General features: G+C 45.7%; 1 protein-coding gene across 1 annotated transcript in view; it reads left to right on the forward strand.

Moving 5' to 3' along the window:
* Window positions 1-679: 679 nt before the first annotated feature.
* The window catches only part of kcnq2a (potassium voltage-gated channel, KQT-like subfamily, member 2a), a 35,571-nt gene continuing 12,982 nt past the window's right edge, over window positions 680-23,268 (forward strand). Inside the window, exons 1-10 of the mRNA XM_062540229.1 lie at window positions 680-954; window positions 16,356-16,446; window positions 17,537-17,663; window positions 18,693-18,868; window positions 19,457-19,582; window positions 20,056-20,166; window positions 20,360-20,455; window positions 20,611-20,705; window positions 21,175-21,237; window positions 21,572-21,604. Of these exons, the coding sequence (XP_062396213.1) occupies window positions 680-954; window positions 16,356-16,446; window positions 17,537-17,663; window positions 18,693-18,868; window positions 19,457-19,582; window positions 20,056-20,166; window positions 20,360-20,455; window positions 20,611-20,705; window positions 21,175-21,237; window positions 21,572-21,604 (1,193 nt within the window). The remainder of the gene's footprint in view (window positions 955-16,355; window positions 16,447-17,536; window positions 17,664-18,692; window positions 18,869-19,456; window positions 19,583-20,055; window positions 20,167-20,359; window positions 20,456-20,610; window positions 20,706-21,174; window positions 21,238-21,571; window positions 21,605-23,268) is intronic.

The raw sequence follows: 23,268 nt of genomic DNA on the forward strand, positions 1-23,268 counted from the left end.
TTGCAATGAGTTCTTGTTTGGGATATATTATAAAGCTATCTGTTTAAGATTTACATGAGGGTCAATATTCTACTGATCAGCTTACAAGAAATGCAATTAGCCTACTTTTAGGTGATGCAATTTTGAATCATGCACAGGGGTGTAGCCTACTCACTTACAGCTCTCTCTAGTTATTGGTCTACATTTCGTGCTGAATATATATTCTATATATTGGCATCCTTGGGAGGATTATACTGTCATCTTGTTAAGAAGAAACTATGCCTTTATTATTCTTGATAATAATAACAACATTTAGATAATTATGTTACATTATTATCCATTGGTGTTTTGATAGCCTAACTAAGAAATGAAAATGCAAGGCTTCTGTTGCCTCAACATTACTTGGGAGGCTGCGGAATCCATTTAATTAATGAAGAGGTTTTTTTTTTAATCGTATATGTGTTGGCAGTTTCCTTATGTTGGCTGGAGTATAAGGATTAAAATACAGCGCCTGTCAGATAGCTGGTATAGGCGCACAGATAAAGGACTACCCATTGCAGTTTCGCATGGGCATTTCAATTGGCTTTCCAGTAGAGAACAGCGAGCGACAACTGCACTGAGGAACACACCCCAGTCCGGTAATGCCTCCTCCGGATAAGGAGTTTCAGTCCTCCCCGTCTGCATTTCCGTGACTTTCGCGATGGTGAAAAAATCCGCCAACGGCGGAGTTTATCCACCCGAAGGCGGGGAGAAAAAAGTCGGCTTTGTTGGACTGGACCCAGGCGCTGCCGAGACCAGTAGAGACGGTGCTCTACTCATAGCGGGTTCGGAGACCACCAAGCGGGCCAGCATCTTATGCAGACCCAGACAAGGGAGAGCCAATAAGAGGAATGCCGGCTATCGCAAACTACAGAATTTCCTCTACAATGCTTTGGAGAGACCGAGAGGCTGGGCGTTCATATACCACGCTTATGTGTGAGTACGAGATCATCCCATATAGAGCATGATTACACGCAGCTGACGGCTGTATGCGGACATTAATGTGGGGGAATCATGAATGAAGTGATGCAGTCATTAACCGCACACAGTGGTGAAAGTTTGACGTGCTGTTGACCAGTCGACGTGCCCATCTGCTTTGCCGCATATATCCCCTTTTAGATGTGATAAGTGTAGGGCGGAATAAATAGCCTAAAGGGTATATCTCTAACCATTTAAAAGTTGCAAATTTTCAAGCGTATGTGTGTTTGAAGACCGCATTTTTTTTCCATTTGCGTAGACTACCATTTTCGAATGACGTTATCAGACCCCCCAAATAATTGTGAACAGGTCGTATAACGGCTATGAAGTGGTTAATCTGATTTCTGGGTATTTTTGAAGACACTGTGTATTTCAGACTTATCACCACCTGAGTGGTAACATGTGTAGGCTATAGCCCATATGAAATACGCGTAGTGTTTCAGCACTTGGTCAGCTCCCGTGCTGCGCTGTCGCACACGGTGCGTCTGCTTTCAGTCACACACACCCTATGCCTGGCCTCTGGTAGATCAGCGCGCTCTTACGCACTGACCATCCCTGAACCGACTCCTTCCCCCATTAGAAAAAAAAAATCAGGAGCCCTCAGAATTACTTTACATTATCAGGAGGAGCAGCCACTGAAAAGAAAGGGGGGGCTCGGCTTTTCCACCTGATCTAACAGTATTGCTGTCGCAAAGGTGTCCCACGCCCCCTACCCCCCCGACAAACTGCAATGGATTTTACGGTTACCGCACTGCCAGTTTTACCTGCCAAAACATCACATTTTGATGAATTTCGAAAGTATTTTACAACTTTAAGACAGTTCACATTTCACATTGATTGCTTGCTTGTCTCTTTTGTAATCCTAGATCCAAGTCTCATTTCAAAACAGATTTATGTTTCAAATGCTGAGCATAAACGTTTGGATTGTAACTGTTCTGTTAGGCTTGAAAAGTCATTGCACTGTTCCACTGAATATGTTTGTTGAGTTCAGCAGTTTAGAGTAAGATGTGGTAAGATGTGGATAATGGTGACACCATGGCTTTGAGGGTTGTCTCAGCAGCATCTTAGGTTGAGTATAAAATTACTTTGTGGCATGTGTTATCACATAGTGGCGCACATGTCAAATGTTTGTTTTTTTTACTCCAAATCTCACCATGAGATACAGTATGTTCTGCTGAGGGCATGGTCACATGTCTAAAGTGCTACAGTGAAACTCTTGCAGCAGCAGAAGCAGCAGCAGCAGCAGCAAACGCACCCAAGCGTGCAGAGCCGTTTGTGGACAGGATGGAGAGGAGAGTCCAGGCATGGAGGAGGCCATGTCAGTGCTGCTTGTGTACTTTTCAATTACTCCAGACGGGTTGTCATTGAAAGCCACTGGACACGGACTGCAGCCTACAGTACAGACCTGGCTGGCTGCTAATTGCACTGAATCCGATCGTAATTGCTTCCTGTTCGCTCAAGTCACAAAGACTGGGCTTTGAGAGCTTCTTACACTACAGTATGCCTCCATTTCTGCCATGTACTTTAGATAAATAATTTATATAGAACACTCAGCCCCCATCTTAATCTCCGCAGGCTTGTTTCCCTTCCAGAGATGCGTGTACTGTAGAAGAGTGCAGCGTGCCTAGCCTTTCTCCAGCTCTCTCTCACTCACTCTCTCTCTCTCTCTCTCTCTCTCTCTCTCTCTCTCTCTTTCCTGACACTTTCTCCACTGGCTCTTACACCCCCTCTATTTCTGGCTTTTCTCTACGCCCTCCTCCTCCTCCTCCATTTCCAGTAGGCTCTAAATACTGTTACACTGTACTGTATGCACTGACAGAAATCCAACTTTCGCTCTCCTTTCTAGTGTTGGGGTGTTATACTGCGTTTTACTGCAATCTGCTGTGGTCAGCTCCTGCTGGTGGCTGCCATACATGAAGTAATAACCTACCAGTAATCCTGAAGCCCTCTGTATGTGTGTGTGTGTGTGTGTGTGTGTGCGTGTGCGTGTGCGTGTGCGTGTGCGTGTGCGTGTGTGTGTGTGCCTGTGTTCGATTTGAAGTAAACACACAAGATCAATACGCAGAGTCCCAGACACTCCATTTTTTTGTCCCAGGAGAGATGAGGCCACACCCCTACTGGAAATGAAGCATTATTTATCAAACATCACATAACTTCTGTTTTTCTCTCTAACGTCATTTAGCCCAATCACAGTTGCAGCTGAGGGTGGGAAATTGGAATAGTCCCGCCCATCTTTGCTCTTTCCATTACATACATCACAAACCTATAGAAACAGGAAAACATTTCGTCCATCAGTGGCACAGGTGCCATGTAATCCGTGTTGTCACAAACATTCTTCCATCGGGATACAGAACAATATACTGTAGACTTGGAGCAGGTGTGCTAACGAGCTAAAAGCTACTGTATCTATGGTAATATCATCGCCATCATCGCATCTTTGATTGACTGGGAGTGATGTTTACACGCTGTGCACTGTAGCCCACTGGCCTATACTTGCCGCCCTAAACTTCGCTCACAATTTGGGTAATAGTACTACTTTACTATTACAACTGCAATCCGCATGACATGAGATACAAATCCAGGACCACAGGCTTAATGTCTGCTCATACCAGTCCCTGCTACTACTGTCCCTGGTGTCCCCCCCCGAGAGTTAGGTTACACAGCGAGCCACTAAGCAGGCTGATGTGCATTTTTTTGCCTGCCTCCTCAGGTCAGAAGTCAGGGATGGTCAGAAAGCTGTTGCTGAGCTGTTGGAATCATCAGGAAATCAATGGGCCCTGATGGGCTACTGATGCACTGGTACCCAGTACAGGGTTCCAAAGTATTTTTTCTCCTTCTCAGCTGCCCAGAGAAGCATTTTTATCTATTTTCTTCTCAAATGAGACGTGGTTTGGCAACCAGACATTCATTTTCTCATATTTGAAAAAAAATGCCAAGATCCGTTCATTGGGCGCCACGGATGTCTATCAAATGCGTCTCTGTCGTGTGTGTCTATCAAGTGCATAGCTCAGCTCATCATGGTCTTGCTTTCTCCCCTGTTCTGTGATTGGTCCCTTATCTCAGGCAAAAATTAGGGCGGTAGTTTCCAGACTGCCTTAGCAGCGTGAATGAAATCACCGCGCAAGGCAGGATGGGAACACCCAGGCTAGGAGAGCACAGTGAGATGGCATGCTACTGTTACCCAATGCCCATGTGTCATAAGATACACTCACAACAATATACAATTTCCCACAACATGTGTTGCCTATTTATTTAATTAATTTTGCTAATTTGTTCCAGCACTACTAACATTTTCTATTTTATACTTTGGGCAACGTTTATCCAAGATTGTTTAGTGGCAGTTTTTTTGTGCTAAACTACAGTATGAGCTGCAAACAGACAACTGGCACTGTATGTGTGGCAGTGACATATTCATCTCCATACCCCCTCATCTGGATATTCATCTTATACTCCCCCATTCCAATCCTTGCAGCTCCAACCCATTTGTATGTTTGCCAGAGTCTTCTCCTAACTGCTGATGCAAGGAGTCCTCAACATTTGGCTCCCTATATGCCCTGGACTCATTTTTTAATTAAAATCCTCCCAAGACATTGAGATTCATTCATTCATTTTTTTGGACGGACTAAAACATTCTCTGTGCTTCTGGAGGTTGCCACAATGCCCCTATAAATTCTCCTTTGAAAAAACTGCCCAACGTGTTAAGTGTCCTCTCGCCTGTAGGTCCAGAGTGAGAAACGTGCGGCATCTTTTTGGCACCTGCATTATTTTGGGCTCTATCCATCGATGTCTAAACTAGGTTAGGCCGGTATCGGTTGCTACCTAAATTGGATTTATCCCCCTTGCTACTGCATTGCCCCCCAATGCAACACATGCCTGAGAGGAGGGTTGTCGAGTGGCTTTCAGTCCTGGGATCCATTAGTCATTGCCATTAGATGTTCTATACGAGAGCCACGGCAGGATGGACCTTATGTCGTATATACTGAAGTAGCCATTAACCTGTGAGTCATTCATACAGTAGCCTACACTGGACTGTCAAATCTAGTTTGCAGCAATAGTTTACCCAGTTGCAGAAATAGTTTCTATTTCAGGTTCTTCTGCATGCTTTTGATGTGGAACCTGGCTGGATTGGTAATAAGATAAGCTTCTTGGAACTAAACTGCTCACAAAAAGTAAGGAAACTTGACTTTGGCCCATTATATCTCCCCTTTAGTAATACCAACCAGTAAAGTGTTTCATATCATTTTTATCGTTGATGTGTCACCTTTACAATGAGGTATAGCTTGTAAGCATAGGGCAATCATGGACTGAGCAACACAAGCAAACGTGTAAGTAGTGCCAACGAAAAATGTGCCAAAATGGCCTGTTATGCTGTTGGAATTCACCTTTGTTACTTCAAGCATTGACGATTGCACTCTCCCACAGAAATGAGGAAAACAAAACATGTTAGGCATACATTTGTTCATTTTATACTCAGTGTCAGGGTCCTCAGTAGCGTGTAGAGGATCCATATGCAGCCACAACAGCTTGGCACCTTCTTCTCATGCTGGTCACCAACCTGACTACATTCTGCTGTGGGATGGCATTCCATTCCTCGATAAGGATCTGTTGTAAGTCAGCCAACCTGGTTTTGTTGGTGACTCTGGCACGTACAGCATGCCCAAGCTGATCCCACAAGTGTTCACGGCAGGCCATTAGATCCTCTCCACTCCCAAATTCTGGAGGTACTCTCTGATGATCCCAGCTCTATGGGGGAGAGCATTGTCATCCTGGAGGATGGCAATTGGTCCCATATTCTGGAGATATGGAATTGCCACTGGCTCCAGAATCTCATCCCGGTATCTCACTGCATGATGATTGCCTTTAATGATAACAAGGTCTGTCTTTCGAGTTAGGGAGATGTCACCCCACAGCAGAATGTAGCCAGGTTGGTGACCTGCATGAGAAGAAGGTGCCAAGCTGTTGTGGCTGCATATGGATCCTCTACACGCTACTGAGGACCCTGACACTGAGTGTAAAATGAACAAATGTATGCCTAACATGTTTTGTTTTCCTCATTTCTGTGGGAGAGTGCAATCGTCAATGCTTGAAGTAACAAAGGTGAATTCCAATAGCATAACAGGCCATTTTGGCACATTTTTCGTTGGCACTACTTACACGTTTGCTTGTGTTGCTCATTCCATGATTGCCCTATGCTTACAAGCTATACCTCATTGTAAAGGTGACAAATCAACGATAAAAATGATATGAAACACTTTACTGGTTGGTATTACTAAAGGGGAGATATAATGGGCCAACGTCAAGTTTCCTTACTTTTTGTGAGCGGTTTATTTTGTTGAAATCCTCTAATTTTCAAGTTCGGGAGATTCCACCATCAGAAACGATTGCATTTGACAGAAGAGAAACCACAGAAGACAGAGTTCTCTTTCAAGCATTCGTTCGGTATCTCACATATGGGGTACGCCTCCCCGCGTAACCCTCAGAAGCACTTTCTCACTACGCCAGCCCTGATTGGCTGGCCACGTCTGACGAATGGCGCACAAGGGGCGGTCCCCTATATATACCACAGCCCGTGCGCTCCATCGTCATTCAACTACCTCTTCTCGCTCAGAAGCGAACATCGTTGATACTACCAGGGTCTACGCTAACTGTCCACAGAGTCGAGCTCACAACTCGCTCGCCGGGCGCTGGTCCCTATTCGGTGGTAATCGACAGATAGGCTTGTCTCCAAACAACTATCACAACCAGTCTGTCCCCAAACAGTGGTTACCTTCAGTCGAGCTCGCTAGTCTCCAAACTAGAGCTCGCTGACCTAGCTTCTAAGCTACAGGCTAGTTTGTCCCAAACATTAGCCATAGCTAATTTAGCTGCAAAGCTAGCACTCCCAGCTGCAAAGCTACACCTAGCTGAAAAGCTATATCATCTTACACGATATTGGCCAGTCTCCAAACTGCAATTAGTGTTAAGCTAGTAAATCATGGCCTCCTCTCCCACCACGAAGGAAGCCATGTCAGGGCGGGTGTGCTCGTGCGGGAATAATATCTCCGCGAGGGATACTCACCTCTCCTGCAACGACTGCCTGGGGCTGAAACATGCCGAAGAGGCGCTGACCCCGACAGGCTCTTGTGCTCACTGCGCTCGACTGCCCATGAAAAGTCTCCGTCGTCGACTGGCTCGCCATGTCAGTTTGACCGACCAGGACCCCATGTTGGCAGAGCACACCACACCAGACGGTCAAACCCAAGACGCCTCGGCTAGCACGAGTGCGGACTGGGCTGTGCAGATGGACGAAGTGGCTCCGCTGCTAGAGTTCAGTCTTTTGCGCGAGGGTTGCGAGAACACCCTCGACGCCGAGCTGGATTCTCTCGACGGGTCGGACAACGTCTTCTCGTACGACGACGAAGATGATCCGTTCCTGCCGGCCTCAGGGGCTGCGATGCCCGAAACCCCAGGCGACCTAAGCACCGAGGGTGCGAGAGGCGACGATGGGGGTTCCCCTGTTATCGGCAAGAGCCTTCACGATGTGTGCAAGCGTGCTGCCGAGAAGCTGGGGATTCCATGGCCTAGCGCTCCACCTGAGAAGACTAGTTCTCGTTACGAAGGGAAGCGCCTGCCCAGGGTGAAGAGTACGGAGAGGCAACTACTCCCTCTATTCCCCGAATGTCATGACGAGGCTACCCGCACCTGGCCGAAGCCCTTTTCGTCAAAGAGCCCGGTTCAAGGGGGAGCTACGTTGGACTGCGTGGGCATGGAAGAGAAGGGGCTATCCAAGCTGCCGCCTGTGGAACCGCTGGTTGCTCAGCACCTCCACCCCGGCCAGAAAGCCCTCATGACATCCTCCGCTCCCAGTTTTCCGTCGAAGACGGATGGGTTCCAGTCATCTATGACCGACAAGGCATACAAGTCTGTGGCCCTCGGAGTGCGAGCGCTCAACGCTTCGTCCATGTTGATGGCGTATCAAGCTGAGCTCCAGGATGAGATGGACGGCGCCATGGACCATGCGCTGTGGGACGAGATGTGTGTCGTGACCGACTTATGCCTCCGTCTACACCGTTGCGCAGTGCAAGCGTCGGGAAGGGCGATGAGCACCATGGTGACGCAGGAGAGAGCGCGTTGGCTCAACTTATCCAGCCTCTCACACCGCGAAAAAGTCCAGCTCCTCGACGTTGCCGTGGATCCGAAGGGCTTGTTCGGCCCCGCGATGGCGACCATGCAACGCCGCTGCGAGGAGAAGAAAAGAGAGGGCGAAGCTCTGCAGACCTGTTTACCCAGGAAAACACAGCCGCCTCCCGCTTCTACTCCCCGTCCTTCCTTTGCTCAGGCGGTAGCTCGTCCTCCGCCCAGCTACAGGATCCCAAAACGACCCACTGCACAACCCAGACCTCCAGCTCAACCCAAGACTGAAGGCGGCGGTGCGTGGGCCAACAAACCAGCTGCGCCAGTGGAACAGCAGGGAAGCCAGCCAGGGCCACCTCGCTCACGACTGGGCAAGAGGGCCAAGCGGGCGACCTAGCTCGCCGTCGGGGGAGAGAAAGCGTGTCTGCCAGACGCACGCCCCTCTCCCGCAGCGTTGGGGCCTGTCCCGAGAGCCTGCCGTTGCGGCTCGGGACCCAGAGTCACGGGACAATGTTCTGTCTCTCACGCCCCCTTCCACTGTCAAATGCACAAACACACTGTTTTGTCCCAAAGCAATAAAGTTGTACCCATCAGTGCATCCAGGCCGAGGGCCAAGGGCACTGCATTCAAAAGATTATGTGTTGCAAAACATAAAAATCATGAACAGCCTCATAAGCCCCGTAGCGGGGCGGGCTGCACACATACTCTCGGTCGCCGCGACGCAGCAATGCTGCCCACCACAGGGGGGCAGCATTGCTTTGATCGCCGCACCGTCTCCCTCGGTAGGCTCACTCGCACAGCGAGTGCACCACTGGCGAGCGTGTGTGGAATCAAATTGGGTGCTCAAAACTATCGAAAAAGGGTACAGACTCCAGTTTGCACGATCCCCCCCTCATTTCTCGAGAATAATACATTCACAAGTGGTGGGGGAAGCGGCTCATTTTCTAGATGCAGAGATCAGTTCTCTGTTAGAGAAAGGAGCAATTCAGGTAGTACCTCCGTCACAGAGCCAAAGCGGCTTCTACTCGAGGTACTTCATCGTCCCCAAGAAGGGAGGGGGCATGAGACCTATATTGGATCTAAGAGCGTTAAACAAACATCTAAGACAATACAGGTTTCGAATGCTGACACACTCAGCACTGCTGAGGTTCGTGCGTCCAGGGGATTGGCTCACCAGCCTCGACCTGGCCGATGCGTACTTCCATCTGCGAATTTACGCCCCTCACAGAAAATATCTCAGATTTGCCTACAGGGGGGTGGCATACGAGTACCTAGTATTGCCTTTTGGCCTATCACTAAGCCCGCGCGTATTTATCAAATGCACAGAGGCAGCAGTGGGGCCACTCAGAACGAACGGCATTCGTCTGGCAACGTACCTGGACGACTGCCTCCTAGCTGCGAGTTCGCGGCAGGAAGCAGTCGCACATACCAAACACCTAATGACACACCTGTCATTGCTGGGGTTCAAGTTCAACTTAAAGAAAAGTGTTCTAACTCCTACCCAGTCAATAAATTTCATTGGGCTGTCCCTAGACTCGGTCACTATGAGGGCTCGGTTATCTCAGGACAGAACAGAGGCGATGCGTGCATGTCTCGCTCTGTTTCGCAGGGGGAATTATGTGACATTACGCGATTGCCACAGACTGCTGGGTCTGATGGCATCAGCACTGGTTGCTCTTCCCCTAGGCAGGCTACATATGAGGGGATTTCAACGCTGGGTAACGAAACTCGGTTTAGACCCTCGCGTTCACTCTCGCCGCCGCATTTTCATATCAGTGGACTGCGCGATGACGCTGTGTCCATGGAAACGGCCAACCTTTCTAACGCAGGGGGTGCCACTGGGCACGATATGCGCAAGAAAAGTGATCACCACAGATGCGTCCCTGTGGGGATGGGGTGCCACCCACGAAGGGAGATCTGTGAATGGTCAATGGAATGCGAGCCTAAGCTCAGTTCATATCAATTTTCTCGAGCTAATGGCTGTTTTCCTAGCTCTGAAGCATTTTCTACCGTATGTAGAAAATGCTCATGTCCTGGTCAGAACGGACAACACGACTGTAGTGGCTTACATCAACAAGCAGGGAGGCTTACGCTCTCCTCAACTACACAGGCTGGCACACAAACTGATAATTTGGAGCAGTGCCAACCTTCTCTCTCTCAGGGCAACGCATGTGCCCGGAGTAATGAATCTAGGGGCGGATTTGCTATCTCGGGGTCACCCTCGCTACGGGGAATGGAAACTCCACCCGGAGATAGTGAAACAGATCTGGTCACGCTACGGTCACCCGTTAGTGGACCTGTTCGCCTCCAGAGAAAACACACAATGTCCCCTATATTTCTCTCTGAACGACGCGGAAGCCCCGCTGGGAGTGGATGCGCTGGCACAGGCTTGGCCGCGCGCTCTCCTTTACGCATTCCCTCCGCTAGCCCTCATACCCCCCACTCTAACCAGGGTGAGGGACGAGAACTTCACGGTCATTCTGATAGCTCCGAATTGGCCTCAAAAACACTGGCTGGCGGAGATAACACAGATGCTTTACGCACAGCCGTGGCCACTACCGTTGCGCAGAGATCTACTATCTCAAGCGCGAGGGGAAATCTTTCACCCACACCCAGAACGTCTGGCTCTCTGGGCTTGGCCCGTGAAGGGTTAAACTTGACGTCTTGCGGTCTACCTGAAAATGTTATCATGACTATTCAGAGCGCAAGAGCTCCGTCCACGCGCACTCTGTATGAGGCTAAGTGGCGTGTATTTGAAAACTGGTGCACTTCTACTAGTGAAGTGCCCTTTCAGTGCTCTGTAGGGATTGTGTTAACATTCCTACAATCTCTTCTTGACAAGGGCAAAGCGTTCTCCACGATCAAAGTGTATCTGGCCGCTATATCTGCGTGTCATGTGGGTTTAAACGGTAAGACAGTGGGACAACATCCCCTGGTCTGTCGTTTCATGCGCGGAGCGCGCCGCTTACGCCCGGTGACAAAATCATTGTCTCCCGGTTGGGATTTGCCACTGGTGTTGGAAGCCTTATCGGGACCTCCATTTGAACCCTTATTGGAAATGGATGTGAAGTTGCTGTCACTAAAGACAGCATTGCTTTTGGCGTTGGTTTCAGCCAAGCGAGTTGGTGATTTACACGCCTTATCGGTACATTCATCATGTCTGCAGTTCGGCCCTGGGGATTCTAAAGTCTCATTACGCCCGAACCCGGCATACATTCCTAAGGTCATGGACTCGGCCTACTCGTGCCTTCCCTTGGAGCTTAGTGCTTTCTGTCCACCTCCCTTTTCATCGGAGGAACAGAGGCGGCTGCATATGTTGTGTCCTGTGCGCGCTCTGAGAGCATACCTGGCCAGGACACTATCATTCAGAAAAGCAGATCAGCTATTTGTTTCGTGGTCTGGACCTCACAAAGGTAAGCCTATCACAAAGCAGCGTTTATCACACTGGATTGTGGAAGCGATCGCCTTGGCCTATTCGTCCAAAGGGCTGGAATCTCCTGTTGGACTACGTGCGCATTCCACGAGGGGAATTGCCACGTCTTGGGCCTTATTTAAAGGGGTGTCGATACAGGAAGTATGTGCGGCTGCTTGCTGGTCGTCCCCGACAACGTTCATGAGGTTTTACAGACTCGACGTTACTGCGCCTCGTCTGGACCATGCTGTTTTAAGTGTGGATTAATCGAGGATGCAGGATGCGCTGGTATGATTGGAATGGTTGCGTATCACCGAGGTTGGCTGTCCGACAATACGGGAGTTAACATATCCCATATGTGAGATACCGAACGAATGCTTGAAAGAGAACTTAAGGTTACGACCGTAACCCCGGTTCTCTGATAGCATGAGTGAGGTATCTCACCGGACCACCCTTCTTGCGTGGAGCGAGAAGAGGTTGCTACCTTGAATGACGATGGAGCGCACGGGCTGTGGTATATATAGGGGACCGCCCCTTGTGCGCCATTCGTCAGACGTGGCCAGCCAATCAGGGCTGGCGTAGTGAGAAAGTGCTTCTGAGGGTTACGCGGGGAGGCGTACCCCATATGTGAGATACCTCACTCATGCTATCAGAGAACCGGGGTTACGGTCGTAACCTTAAGTTTTTGTGACATAATGAAAAGCTTACAAGATAATTTACGCTCCTAAAAAAGCCTCAAAATATATTGCACTCTTACCGAGATAGACCAGTTAGAGATTACTGTTAATGATCTGTACCTACTGTCAGTTTTGGGCCAGACACATCTTTTCTGCCTTTTCCTAGTTTTCTTTAGTAACATCACATGTACATTGCACAGTTTTTTTTTTTTTACTGTTGCATTTACTGTTTCACAATATTCAACAATATCATCAAAAGACTCCGGGCAGCATGCTAGCAAGCTTTCATAAGAGCCAACAATACTGTTGTTGGTGTATTTGTGTAGCTTTTAGTTAATTAGCAGATCAGTTTTAAAACAAAACTCCCTACTGTTGTCTTAATGGAAAACAAGAGATTAGCTTCTCAGTGTATTTTGCATATTCAGGGGAATAAGACTTCATGCTGTTTCATAAGAGGGATCTGCGGCGTAATTACCATCAGTGATCAGGCTACTGGAGATTGATGTGCTCTATGTGTGCTGTCTGAACAGCCTTGATTAACATAAAAAAAAGAATTCCACATTTTCAGAGAAAATGTGTTCATCTGTTGGCCGTTTTTTTTATTTATTTGTTTATTTTACCAGGCATACTCTTGAGATTTTATTGCAATGGCACTGAGACTGTGAGACCTGCTTGCAGTCATAAGCTTCTGGTGGTCCCAATCATGTTATCATAACAAGAGAAAATATTCCAAAGACAGACCACACTGTACACGTTTGCTGCTCTACCTAAGATCGGAGTTATATTTTTACTCAGACCTGACTGAAGGAAGCATTGGGTTCTCACACTTGTTCTCGGGAGTGTGCAAGGGGGCAGCCGTGGCCTACTGTTTAGGGCTTCGGGCTGGTAACCGAAGGGTTGCTAGTTCGATCCCCGACCAGTAGGAAAAATGTGGGTGGGGGGAGCGGTTGAGCACTCTTCTCCCACATCCACATCCACAGCAGGAGAGCCCTTGAACAAGGCACCTAACCTCTCACAGCTCCCCATGCACCGCTGTTTAGCTCATTGCGCCAGGGTAGTGTGTTCTTCACCTTACTGTGTGTTCACTGCGTGCTGTGAGTGTTCACTAATTCAAAGATTGGGATAAATGCAGAGGCTGAATTTCCCTCACGGGATCAAAAGAGTATACTTACAGTATACTTATAGTGTTAACTAAGGCAGTTCCAGAAAAGTTCCAGAACCGTTGTGTGTTATGAGGTCAGTGAGGAACTATTCGTATTCAGCGAGAGGCAGGCAGCCTCGAGAGAAGGAAGAATGTGAAAATGATCGATCCAGTTCATAGCCAGCACAGGCATCTCTGGACTGAGAACTGAAAACGACCACACAGCAGCCCTGTCCTGTCAGCATATTCAGCACAGCGGTGAGTGGCTCACGCAACTCAATTTGCGCGGAAATCTGAACTGGAAATCAGCACGAGATGGCTTCTTACTCAATCCATTTACTCCCACAGTCTGATGCGGCTCTCAGTCCCACTTTATCTTTGAACTGGTGTTTTTGATTTTTGGCGGACAGTTTCAAGGTGAATTTCAGAACTAAAAGTTGTCTCATTTGGGGATGATTGGCTTGAATTCAAAACCATTTCTTTGTCAAGAGAAAATGGTAGCTGTTCTTTATTGCTTGTGTGTGTGTGTGTGTGTGTGTGTGTGTGTGTGTGTGTGTGTGTGTGTGTGTGTGTGTTCGTTTTTAGAAGAGGCAGGAGGCCAAAGGACCAGGTCCATTGGATAATATATGCAACCTAGCACTTCAAAGCATCAGCTGAAATGTGTGCCTCATAGTGGGGCTTGCAGGGCATCTCAGTTAAGGCCGATTGGATTAGCTTCTGAGCAGCCCTCTCCTGTGGCTCCAGCTCTCACTTAAACCTCCAGTCCTCCAACCTCTTCTCTGATCCCCTCCTGGCTCCTTATGTAGTCCCAATACATTTTCACCTGATTTTTTTAACACACACACACACACACAGGCACACATACTGTACACACATGCACACCCCTCTCTCAAATAATCTATTTAAACATGCTGTATACTGTATCACTGTAACACATGCGCGTGCGCGCACACACACACACACACACACACACACACACACACAATCTGTACGTGTGCCCTCCCACTCAAACCCCCACAAACACAAGTTTGACTTTTTCAGTCGTTCTGAGATCACATTTGACTCATAGTTCAACCACAAAGGCTAAAGTCCTTTTAAGTCAACTCCTGGTGATATGAAAATGTCGGGAGTGATTGTACCCTGTGCATTAATGGAGCGTTCCTGAACATTTCCCTCACATTCGACCTTTGGTTTCATGCTTGTGTTAGCTGGAAAGTTTCCATAAGGAAGACAAATACCTTGCTGAATAGATGCTTAATCATGTTCCATTTACGGATGCTGTGGAGAAAGTGCAGATGTGCACAAACTGAAGGCCACAAACTACTTGATCAATATAACCCACCTCTGCCAAAGCACTGGACAATTAAAGCAATGAACTAGCGTTACCTTTTCTGTATGTGCAAACTGCAGCGGATTTCTTTATAATGTACCAACATGCAGTTATCACAGGATGAAATGGCATAGCCAGCCATTGCTGCTTGAATTAACATTTTGTCCCTAGGCGAGGTATTTATAATTCATTCATAAACCCAGTTTTTTCCTGACTTTGGTTAACAAGCTTGCCAGCAGCCGATAACTCCATTGATATCCTCAGTGCAGACTGATATGCCAACTCATAGCACAACATGCCAGGAGATCTCTCAGTGCTCTTTAATCATCTGGCCTATAGCCCGAGCCGTCTCGTAGCAGCAGTGTTTATGTCCGAGTAGTTTCTTGCCCACTGAGGCTCCCTGAGCTGCCCTGTCCCTGTCACCCCCTGCAGCTGGCCACAGCACTCCCTGGTGGCTCGCCAACCCTGGACCCGGCCTGACCCGTGAGGAGTACAGCAGATCGCCAACGAAGCAGGGGGATGATTGGAGTTGGACGGGGTGGCATAAGTCAAGGAAATATATACACAAACAGATGGAGGCCATGAGAAAGGCTGAGAGAGGCAAAGAGGGGAGAAATAGACAATGATGATGATGATGATGATGAGGAAGGTGACCGGGAGATAGAGAACTATGCAAGGAGCAAAGGGAAATCAAATGCTGGGTTTAAATAGAGATGACAGGAGCGGAGGGAGGCGACAGGAGCCTGGGGAGGTGAAAGAGTGGAATGAGCAGATGGGGTAAGTGAGTTTGGGTAGGTTTTTTTTGGAACCATTTTAGGGGAGATATGAATAACGACTTCACAGGCCATAGGGTTTTTGGCGGTGGGGATATGCTGATATCTATCGTGTTTGTTCTGAGCAGGGCTCCTGGGTGGGTTGAGCTGCTGTTGTGAGAGGGTGGAGGGGGACGATATGGGTGGATCATTTGAGCTCAAGCTTCATGCTGCTCCAATGTCAGGGAGGTTTTTTGATATTTGAGCTTGGGCGACCAAACAGAATTCTCTTCAGGTTTGGTTTAGGAATAGCTACTGTATACAGACAGAGAGACAGTTCAGACCTTGGGTTATACTGGCTCAGGACATATCTGTTTCTGAGGGGTTACAGTTTTGTTATTTTACAGGTTGTAAAGTCAAACTGTATCACTGTCTCGGGCGTATTCATCTGAATTATTCATTCAATCTGACCTACAGTAGAGTTTTTAGGTTGGATGTTTTGTCCTTCAAATAAATCAATTTTCCTCTTCAAGCAAGGCTATTGCTGAAAGAGACATAATAGTGATTATTTCTGTATTTTCCTGGTCTGGCCTCTATGTGCAATGCATTCACATCAGTCAGCATTGACATCAACATTTTATTTCTGTGCAGGTTTCAAACCCAAGTCATAGCAAATCACCAGACTGAACTCTTTGGTGTAAAAGCAGCCCTTTGGGCCAGGGGGAAATATGTCCATACCGTAGACTAACAAACCTAATGGTACTTCATGTTATCAGTGGTAATGAATAAATAACCATCTGGTAATGCCTAGATCCATGAGTTGCCATGCTTTCTACTAAGGTAAAGCACAACTGCAACATAGTGTGCTTGGAGCAGTGTGGAAGAATGCTAAAGGATGCAGCCGCAACTCATCATCTGTCTGTCTTGGTTTCAGATTTGTGCTGGTGTTCTCCTGTCTCGTGCTCTCTGTCTTCGCCACCATCAAGGAATTCAAGAAGAGCTCAGAGAGTGCCTTATATATTCTGGTATGAACTGTACAATCCACTAGATGCCATCTTGGATTAGATTAGATTACATTAGATTAAACTCTATTGTCATTGTGCAGATCACATGTACAAAGACAACAAAAAGCAGATTGTGTGAGTTTGTATTGTGCAGTACTATCGCATTAGTTAGGCTGAACCTCTTGCCTACTTTTACAACAGGAATGCATAATACAAGACTTGATGAGTTAGCAAATATGGATTATGTGTCTTGTTGCCATATCTAAATTCTGCATGCTTTACATTGTTGTCAACATTATTTGTCGTAGAGTATTCCAAATGATACCTATGTGCAGGACACCCAAAGATTTTGTGTCTTAGCAATTCTTTACCCAGGGAGAGATCTCCTCAACAACAACAAGTATACTTATTAGAGGCTAATTAAATCAATAGCCAGTGCAGCCATGCCTCTGCATTTGTAAGTGTCATCTGAGCTATAGTATTTCAGGAACCAAACAGCCGACAGTATGGATTTGTTGACGTTCAGGAAAGGAAATCTGTCCTCACAGTTCAAATGGGAAAGCATACATACCCCAGTCAGTTGGAGTCTGTAAACAAATGAATGTATCTAATTCTACTTAAAGATACCCTATGCAAGTTTTTGTACCTTAATATCATAACTCAGCTTCAAAATTATTTTGATGGTTAATTAACTTCCCAGCCGCACCAGCTTTGCAACTTCGCTCTCCCCCAACCCAGAGAATCATACATTTCTTTGTGCCAATTGTGCAGTAGCCTACTATTTGTATGAAGTTGTGTAATGTTATCTTGTCAATCGACATGGCTCTTCTGAGATTATTTTTGCTGGTTTGTAAACAAATTCACATGTATCATCTCCAGTAGGAAAGGTGCAAGCCATGAGTGGCATGTACTGTATGGCAGTTAATTACAAATACTCTGCAACATCTTTGGCAATGCCATTTTTGGGACACTAAACATTGGTGCTCTTAGGTTTAGAAATACACAGTGCCAGCATCATTACAAAGGACACTGACAATTACGATTAGTGTACAGTCAAGTTGGACTGGACATACTGTGGCAGATTTGCTAGCGTTGTGTCTTCTGACTGCAGGAAATCGTGACCATCGTGGTGTTTGGAGTGGAGTACATTGTGAGGATTTGGGCAGCAGGCTGCTGTTGCCGCTACAGAGGATGGAGAGGCCGGCTCAAGTTTGCCCGCAAGCCCTTCTGCATCATCGGTAGGAGTGCTGCCCACTTCACGCCAGTGCCATGATCTTCCTGTTATGTGATTCTTTTTACTCCTCTCTTGTCTTTATGCTCTCTTTCTCTTCCTCTCTCTGTCTTCCTCTCTCTCTCTCTCTTTTGCTCACTTTGTCTCTCACACACTGTCATGTCTCTCTGTCTTTTTCTTCCCCTTCAAAATCTTTCAGTTGAGACAGTTTGCTTAGTCCTACTTTTTAATGGTACATTAGGTAAATACTGGGCTGGGCAGACATTAAGTCCATCATACTAAGGTGTTCAATCTAAACACCATCGCTAATATGTACTTTTTGCTGAGAAATGAATTCCTATCACGTATCATAACAAGGTCATAGTATGTAAGATAACGGACATAGACCCAAATATGCTCTGTCATTGACGGTGGATTCGAATGCTGTAGTAGTCTGTTTGACAGTGGTCCATCATCAATCAGCTGTTGCCAAGTCAGCTTGGCAATATGGCTCTGCAATGCCAATCAGGACTGCTTCACATCAGCAGAAAGGCCGACTTAAAACTAATTGACAAAGGAAGCATTCTAAAACAAGAACTATCACTTGCTGCAAACCTTCAGCAAAGCATAGAAGAGTGTATCTGCCATGGTATCATGACAATGCAGTGATGAGAATGTGTTTTGTTTATCCCAAATATGCACTTGACATATTAATAATAGGCGTTGTAATTCTACTCTTACACTTCTATCTGTCTGTCTGTCTGTACTACATTAATAAATGTATGTATGTATGAATAAATGTCTGTGTGTGTGTGTGTGTGTGTGTGTGTGTGTGTGTGTGTGTGTGTGTGTGTGTGTGAAAATATGTGTTGGCGCCTGTGCTCCCGTGTAGACATGATGGTGCTGTCTGTCTGTCTGTCTATTCTACTACTAAATGTACTACATTAATAAATGTATGTATGTATGAATAAATGTCTGTGTGTGTGTGTGTGTGTGTGTGTGTGTGTGTGTGTGTGTGTGTGTGAAAATATGTGTTGGCGCCTGTGCTCCCGTGTAGACATGATGGTGCTGATCGCGTCCGTGTCGGTGCTAGCGGCCGGCTCGCAGGGGAACGTCTTCGCCACCTCTGCCATCAGGAGTCTGCGCTTCCTGCAGATCCTGCGCATGCTCCGAATGGACCGCCGCGGCGGCACATGGAAACTCCTGGGATCTGTGGTCTATGCGCACAGCAAGGTAATGCTGTTGCACTACTGTATGTGTGGGCAAGCACACTATGCTGTATGTGTCTGTATTCCAACAACAAACTAGTGTCCTAAAGCCAGGCACAAAACTGCACTCTGAAATAGCATGCTCTATACTCTAAGAAGAGATGTGTAATTTTGACACATTTTCTGTGTGTGCTCAGGGACAACACATTTTGTGTCAATTTCAACACAGCAATTGTGTGGCTGGCTTGGTGAAAAACAGAGTTCAGCCATCTCAAAACAACAAACTAAATGTGCATCTACAAAAATATGTACATTTTTGTTTGTTTGTTTACTTGTTTATATTGTTTTTGTTGCTTCACGAAATTAACACAAAATCGTGTCGTCCCTGAGCTCACACATAATGTGTCAAAATGACATCTCTTCTTAGAGTATACCGACATGGTGTAGTGCTTTTCTTTGTTCAAAAGAAGAAATAAATGCAGCTATTTTAGACAGCTAGCTACTGTACATTATCTGAACGTTAGACATTCTAACTAAAATAACAGCGTTAGAAATGATTCTGCTCTTGGACGCTTTATTGGACACTTTTCTCTCCGTTTCCTCCCCATCTCAGGAGCTGATTACTGCCTGGTACATTGGCTTCCTGTGTCTCATCTTGGCCTCCTTCCTGGTGTACTCCGTGGAGAAGGACGACAACGAGATGTTTGAGACATATGCTGATGCATTGTGGTGGGGCATGGTAAGTACTGTAATTCTCAACACAACAGGCCTCTGACTGGAAGAGAAAGGAAGGGAGGCTCCCTCCATCTCCCATCAGTGCACATTAGAGAACTGATTTAGACTGGAGGCGCCTACTATTTCCTATAGCCTCAGAAGGGTAACTTGAAATACGTGTAAATCTTGGATTCAATTTCTCATTTTGTGTGGCATATCTTGCTGCCATAAAGCAAGTATGAAGGCAACAGGAAAAGTCTCCCTTTTAACACATAGAAACATTGGGTAGAGCTCAGCTCAACTGTGAATCTCATTTAGAGTAAACCCGGGAGATGGGATAGAGTTAGCTGGAGATGAGGAGACGAGACCAGGCCACTCAAGATACAGCTGTTCTGTCAGACATCGTTTTGGGTATAATGATTTAGCCAGATGAACGCCAGAGAACCATCAGACGCTTAATAACCCATTGAAGATGTTTTGCAAATCTTTCCATCACAGATCACCTTGACGACGATAGGCTATGGTGATAAGTTCCCAATAACATGGAACGGGCGGCTCATCGCCGCAGCCTTCAGCATGATTGGTGTGGCCTTCTTTGCACTTCCTGCTGTAAGTTGTGTAAAAGGTTGAATAAATGAATAGCAATTTGTAAAAACGAAGGACATGTTGTGTGTACCGAACACTTTGTATATGAACAGATGGTATAAGGGCTGTTTTTGAGGGACTTTCCTTGCCCTCTGTTTCTCCCTCTCTCTCTCTCTCTCTCTCTCTCTCTCTCTCTCTCTGGCCATGCCTCTGTCAGGGTATTCTTGGCTCTGGCTTTGCTCTGAAGGTACAGGAGCAACACAGGCAGAAGCATTTTGAGAAACGTCGAAATCCAGCGGCAGGTCTTATTCAGGTAGGCTTGACCAAAAATATGAAACTAGGACATTCCGGCATTATCTTAACTAACTGCTTGCATGGTATGCTATAGCGACATTCAACATTTTCCGTAAGCATAATTTCCCTTAGGTGTTGACATTTTTGGCTTTATTTGTTCTTTTTTTTTACTAGAGTGCCTGGAGATTTTATGCAACTAATTTAACTCGAACAGACCTATTGGCAACATGGGACTTCTATGAACAGAATGTATCCGTTCCGATCTACAGGTAACAGACTGGAAGGCATCCTCCTCCCTAACGTCTTGCCTCTTCAGGTTCACTTTCAGCATTTAAAATGGACTTCTATCAGTCAGTGTAGATTTAATCATATAGGAAATCAGTTTAATTGATTTGTCATCAAGTTTACTATTTCCATTAGTATCACTGTAAGAGAAGATGGCCTCTCTATATTCTCCCTAGAGATAAGGGTTGAGTGTACATTATCGGTTAATGACTTCAGTGTGACTTGACTTGTTTCTCCTGCTATACACACTACAGTATATAAGTGCACTCAGGAACCTGAAAGTAATTTTGAGTTAATGTAGTTACTAATATACATTGTACACAGGCAATAAGGATGTAATCCAGAGACAAACATTCTGGGAGTAGACATAGACAGGTATAAGAGTGAAGGTTAGGATGAGTGTTGCTTTATGATGCTGACTTTCTTGGCCTTGTCTCCTTCCATTACATCAAGGCTCATCCCTCCAATCAATCAGATGGACCTTCTAAGAAGTCTGAAGGGAAAGACTGGGTTCAGGTTTGAATGAATATCCTTTCAGAGAAATATATTGCTGGTGGTTCAGTTCAGTTCACTTGGCTTAAAGGATAAAACTCCTTCACTGTTATATGTCCTCCAGCATTTTTGAAGTAGAAACTTCAGTAAGTACCAATAATCCGCGTTGCTCTGAGGATTTTAAATTGTCTTTTCATTCTCAAGGTGCTTTAATGTCAATCATATTTTTTTCTTTAGTTCTTAATAATTTGTAATCTGTAAATCAATCAGTATAACTAGTTGGCAACTGCTGTTTTGGCTGGTTAAATTATGGTGACTCTGACTAGCTCCTCTTTTCTTTTCTGTGGTTGCATTACAGGAAGGATGCCCAGCCTGCGGAATCCTCTCCAAGGTCAGTATATCTCTGGTTGTTTGCCTCTTTAATAGGGACTTCCACTACACCAATATGTCTGTCTGAAGTGAGTTGTTACGCAGTAGTGTGGAATGCAGTGGAAGGAAGCACCTAATAAAGGAGTAATCTTCATATAACGTACCGCTATTGAATGGCTATTGATGGCACTTTGACCACACATAAAGCCACGATAGCTGCATAGTCGTTTGCAGTATCAGCACAGAGCACTTCCAAGTGCACGGCTGAACGCAAAAAAGAAATAAGCACAAATATATAGCCATGATTTCTTTGATATATTTCATATACTGTTACATGTATCCTTTATAATAAGCATGGTAGGTGGTTGCTGATTGATTATTCCTGCTTTGGACTGAGGCAGCATTGTATCCAGACAGAACCCAGAGACAGCAGCCATTTAAAAACATTTAAACCCATCTCCTTTACTACAGTTGAGAATAGGCACTGTAATGAACACAAATGACACAAAACGAAATACTGACTCAAGATACAGAAGCCTTCTTCAGTCTTAATGTAATTACAAAGAACAATACTTAGACATACTGAGATTGTAAGACCACAATAGGTCATTAAAACCTCCTATCTCTAAATGTTAGCAGGTGCCCATGACACAAGCCTGGATTTACTGGATAATTCAATAACTGCACTACAGTGATAGAATAAGCACGAAAGAATATTGGCTAACAAGCAACTCCGATCTATTTATGATACGGAGCACACTAACACTGACTGGATAGGTTATTATCATCCAATTTTTAATGGATTTTTTCACACTCTGATATTTTAACCTTTCAAGAGCTATCTAAAATATTCTGGTATCAGCAATAGCTTTACTGTATTAGGAGAGTAGACATTACGCGAGCACTTTTCAAATCATTTTGAAAGTCAAGCACCTTTTGATATTTGATAGGTTCACTCCTCACAGTAATTTATTCATGACCACATCATAAAATATATTTTTCCCAATATTCCTATCAGCACATTGTGGTTGTGCATTTGACATGCGAAAACTATGCTGTATAAGGGATATTTTTTGTCAGATTCTATCTCAATCATTGGATTTTTCTACAATAACTACTGTACACTTATCATGAATCTTTCTTACTTTTCACTCACATTGTCATGTTCTTATATTTTCATAATCGTTTTTGATCTGTTGTGACATCATATAACACACAGTGCATTTCCATTTTTTTTAAAATAATATTTGACACAATACCATCAGTTACCCATCCATTTACAGGGTCACCGTCCTGTTCCTTTCTACTAATCAGTATGAGTTTCAGCGTCACATTTACAATGCTGTCCTTGTGTCTCTGCCGCTGCCGCGCGCCTCTCATGAGCAGTAATGCGAACGCACACGCAGCTCAACTCTGTGGGTGCTGCCCCAGAACCCTTAGGTACCGTTGCACGCAGATTACTAACATCTGCACGTTCTAGATGGTTCTCAAGCACTTCGGTCTGTTCTGTATTTTTTCCTCTCTCTATCTCTATCTATCTCTCTCCCCTCTCTCTCTTTCTATTATTTCTCTGTTAAATCATGTTCGCCAGCTCTCATAGTAACTGATTCGGTTCCCAAGGGGAGAAGATAAGACATAGTAACTCTAGCTTTCCATTGTCTGGAGTTTCTTTTAAATCTATGCTAT

Source organism: Sardina pilchardus, chromosome 7 (assembly GCF_963854185.1).
Source record: "Sardina pilchardus chromosome 7, fSarPil1.1, whole genome shotgun sequence".
NCBI lineage: Eukaryota > Metazoa > Chordata > Actinopteri > Clupeiformes > Clupeidae > Sardina > Sardina pilchardus.